The sequence below is a fragment of the Merops nubicus genome, unplaced genomic scaffold (assembly GCF_000691845.1).
Source record: "Merops nubicus isolate BGI_N331 unplaced genomic scaffold, ASM69184v1 scaffold26913, whole genome shotgun sequence".
Taxonomy (NCBI): Eukaryota; Metazoa; Chordata; class Aves; order Coraciiformes; family Meropidae; genus Merops; species Merops nubicus.
This window is the reverse complement of record NW_008601408.1, coordinates 4,405-8,515: the sequence shown is the minus strand read 5'-3', so window position 1 is coordinate 8,515 and position 4,111 is coordinate 4,405. Positions and strand designations below refer to the sequence as shown.

General features: G+C 53.9%; 1 protein-coding gene across 1 annotated transcript in view; it reads right to left on the bottom strand.

Moving 5' to 3' along the window:
- Window positions 1–1,327: 1,327 nt before the first annotated feature.
- LOC103770722 (protein argonaute-1) overlaps window positions 1,328–4,111 on the bottom strand; it is a gene marked incomplete at its 5' end in the record, with an annotated part of 6,914 nt that continues 4,130 nt past the window's right edge. The window contains 2 exons of the mRNA XM_008937994.1: window positions 1,328–1,936; window positions 2,991–3,190. Coding sequence (XP_008936242.1) covers window positions 1,828–1,936; window positions 2,991–3,190 — 309 coding nt within the window. The remainder of the gene's footprint in view (window positions 1,937–2,990; window positions 3,191–4,111) is intronic.

The following is a 4,111-nucleotide window of genomic DNA, read 5'->3' as shown; positions in this document are numbered from 1 at the left end:
AGAGTACAGAACGAAGAGGTGGAAGGTGAGATCCTGCCCACGCGGGGTGCCGGGGGCCGCGCCCCGGGAACGTGCACACTTCTGGCAGGAAAGTGAGAACAGAGCTCTTCCATTTCAGAGCCTGGGAGGAGCGGGCGCCTCACGTGTGCTCTTGAAGGAAGCGCTGTGCACACTTGCACATAAAAAAAACCCAGATAATCTGCCCACAGGATACTGGTAATGAGTTGCTACCACTGCTCCGCTGTGCAGCACGGTCATTCTGTGCAGCAAAATGAGTCTGAAAAGCAGTCGCTGTGTTACTGGTGGGAAAAAGGCTTTTTTCCTGTTACAAACACAGATCAGTTGGAGTTTCCCCCATGACAATACCAAGGATTTCATCGTTCCAACTAAGGAAAAAATCTGGTGTGCTTTCAGAAATTAAAAAAAAACCAAAACAACAAAACCCTGTGCATGAGATCAGTGATACCATGACACGGAGAGCAGCAAAACCTAGCAGCAGAGAGGTGGCAGTTTGGAGGTGCTGGCGTTGGGGTGCACGGTGCTTCGGGGAGCAGCCGGCCCAGGCAGACGTGTGCCAAAGGGAGGTGGGTGCTGAGGGGCACCCGGGGCGCTCGGGCGGCGCCGGCCCACACTGCTCCGGCGGGAAACCCGGGAGGCTCCGGGGGGAGCGCGCAGCCCCGGGAAGCGTGGGGATGTAAACTCTGAGAATGTTCATGACTTGTGTGTTTTGGCAACAGACTCGGTATCGTATAAAAATAACGTTTAGTAAAAAAATCCCGGTGTCCATCGTAAAAATTCAGGAGAGGAAAACAAAAAGAAAAAAGGAAAAAAAAAAAAAGGAAAAAAATCAATCGCTATTTCTGTCCTCCTGGGATGAAGATGCCCCCATTTGTCAGAAACAGTTTTAAATAACAAGTAGTACATTGGAAACAAAAATGGGTCAGCAGCCATTAAACGTGTCCTGTATGAAAGTGCACATCTTTCAATGGAGTTTAACCACCATGAGGTCACGATCTAACACAAACTGCAACTTAGGACCAGAGAAATTAACTCCTTCCGATGGAAATATGGACCACCATCAAGACAAGATCACTGTGTTCCTTACGAGATTAAAAACATTGAAATTTTGCAGCATCATAGTAAGGCACTCACCCATGGAAAAGTCTGTGACTGTTGCTTCAAATGGCAGCAGCTAACTAACTAGCTTTTAACACAAGGAAGACAGTTTTCAGTTCTGAGCTAAGTGCTAGGGTGCCTTACATTGTACGGGGGGAATTACTCGGGGGCGGGGAACTGTTAGTGTTAGAATTCTCCTATAAACTAGTTGTTTTTCCCCTTAACCCATTAAAGCATCTCATATTCTAAAATATTAGTTTTATAAATCTAGTCTTCTGTTTTAAGGCTCTAAAAATCCCCTCCCCCCAACCCCCACAAAAAATACCTACCAGCGCCTGGTGGGCAACGGAGGACCAAAGCCGCCAGTTCACAGTCAGGAGTCTATAGTATTGCATCTTAAAAATCAAAACCTGCTTCCGCCTCCTGGGAGTTTTATCCCCTCCTTGAATGCCTTCACGTGTTTGGTCAGGTCAAAATTTTGCAAGCCAGAAAAAAAAATTAAAAAAATAATCATCGTTCTCTTCCAATCCTACAGAGGTGTCGGATCTTTCTGTCCCGTGGTGCTGGTCTCCTGCCTCGAGTCGACGCTGCCTGCCCTGCAGTGATTTCTCATTGGAAAAAAAGAAAACCAAGGTGTCCCAATGCTTCCTTTTTTGTATGGCTCCTACAAATCTGAAAGCTTTCTTGAGTGAGGTAACAAAAGTTAGGCTTTCAAGCAAAGTACATGGTACGTAAAGTGTCCTGATGAACCTGCACAGCCTTCGCCAAGGCCTGGGGGTCTCTGCCGTTGCTCTGTCCAGATATATGGCTGCCCTCGCCACTGAAAAATCAAGGAAATCACCGTGTAATTATGTTGTATTACCCACCCAGCAACACCAAGAAACCCCCTCGGAGATCAGGGTGTGCGAGCGCTGAGCACAGGGAGCACCTCACCACACGTGCCTGTGCCTGGCACTGCAGCGATTCCAGCTCCCTGGGTGGCTGTAATGCTCAGACACCCCAGGGATGCCCCTGCTCAGACACCCCAGCTCAGGATGGGATTTAACCCTCCCTCACTCCCTGTCCCCCTTGGGCTGGGACCTAAGAGGCTGCAGCTCTGTGCAGGTCTTCCCCCAGGACAGGTCTGCTGCAGGGCTGCTCTGACCCAGGCACTCTCAGACACCCAGGCCAGGTGCTCAGGCACCCTGGGGTGTGCTGGGAAGTGTGGGACCTGGCATGGCACACGCAGTAGGAGGTAAGGAGTGGATACTGTCCTGGTTCCAGCTGGGACAGAGTTAATTCCACTCCCAGCAGCCGGTGCAGTGCTGTGTCTTGGATTTAGTGTGAGAACAACCTGGTGGCTCACTGATGTCTGAGGTGTTGCTAAGCAGCGTTTAGACCAAGTCCAGGATTTTTCAGCTTCTCATGCCCTGCCAGCAAGAAGCTGGGGAGGGACACAGCCAGGACAGCTGACCCAAACAAACATTTCACACCAGATGATGTCATGCCCAGTATATAAACTGGAGGCAGCTGGCTAGGGGGAGGATTGCTGCTCGGGGGCAGCCTGAGCATCGGGTAGCGGGGGGTGAGCGACTGCACTGGGCATCACTTGTCTTTTCTTGGGTTTCATTTCCCTCCCTCTTTGTTATCTTCCTTTTCATTACAATTATGACTACTATAGTATTTCTTTTTTATTTCCGTTATTAAACTGCTGTTATCTCAACCCACGAGTTTCACTTGTCCCCGACTCTCCTCCCCATCCCACCAGGGAGGAGCGAGCAAGCGGGTCTGCGGCGCTCCGTTCCCAGCTGGGGCTAAACCACAAGAGCCTGGGGTGCCAACGCCCATGCCCACCCTGGGGTCTGCCCTCCCGGGCCTGGGCAGAGCCCCCTTACCTGTCATGCTCCTTGTCCACGAGGTGGTACCGTGCTCTGAAGGCCACCAGCCGGGCATAGTATGCAGGGGCTGGGATGGAGACGGAGCGGGTGCAGCGCACGTAGGTGTGGCACAGCTGGTACGTCAGGATCTGCAGCTCATCTGCTGTGAACCTGTTGTCATCCCAGAGCACGTAGTAGTGGGACGGTCGGCTCGTACCCTGCCAAGGAGAGGAGCAGCCTCAGGTGCTGCCTGCACCCAGCCACAGCATCCTCATCACCCCACCCCAGGCACAGCGGCCCAGCAGACAGCCTGGGCAGGAGGCGCCCACCCTTCTCTAATTTAGCAGGGTCTAGAGCACAAGTCCTGTGAGGAGTGGCTGAGGAATCTGGGGGTGCTGAGCCTGGAGCAAAGGAGGCTCAGAGGAGGCCTTCTGGCTCTGACAGCTCCCTGCCAGGAGCTTGGAGCCAAGTGGGGGTCAGGCTCTTGTCCAAGGAACAAGTGGCAGGACAAGAGGAAACAGCCCCACGTTGTGCCAGGGGAGGTTTAGGTTGGATATTAGGAAAAATGTCTTCCTTGAAAGGGTAGTCCAGGGCTGTGCCAGGCTGCCCAGGGCTGCAGTGGAGTCCCCATTCCTGGAGGGGTTACCAAGCCATGGAGATGTGGTGTGAGTGACACAGGTCAGTGGGGACCTGGCCATGCTGGGGGATGGTTGGACTGGCCACAGCCACCCCAGCTGCCAGCACACCCAGCCCAGGGTACCGTGCTCCCCACCAGCCCTGGCCACCCCCGGCCTCGCCACGGGACAGGGACCCAGAACAGCTGCCCACACTGGAGAAAGGAGCGTGGGTTTCTCAGCAGGGTTTCTGACTAACCCTGGCTGCCTGCAGAGGGGCAGCTGCAAAGCAGCCCTGGGGATGGCTGGAGCTCCCCCACCCACGGCCAGACAGCAGGTCCCTGCTGAGGACCGGGCGCCCCGCGAGCCCGGCACGCTCAGACACCAGCTGGCAAGCTGTGGAATTGGGCGCTCTGAAGGAAGAGAATCTCACAGGAGAGATCCTTGGCTGCAGGAGGGGAGTGGAGGATGTGCCACGTAACGCAACAGCAGCAGCACTGTCCTGGCACCTGCCTCCCCACACAA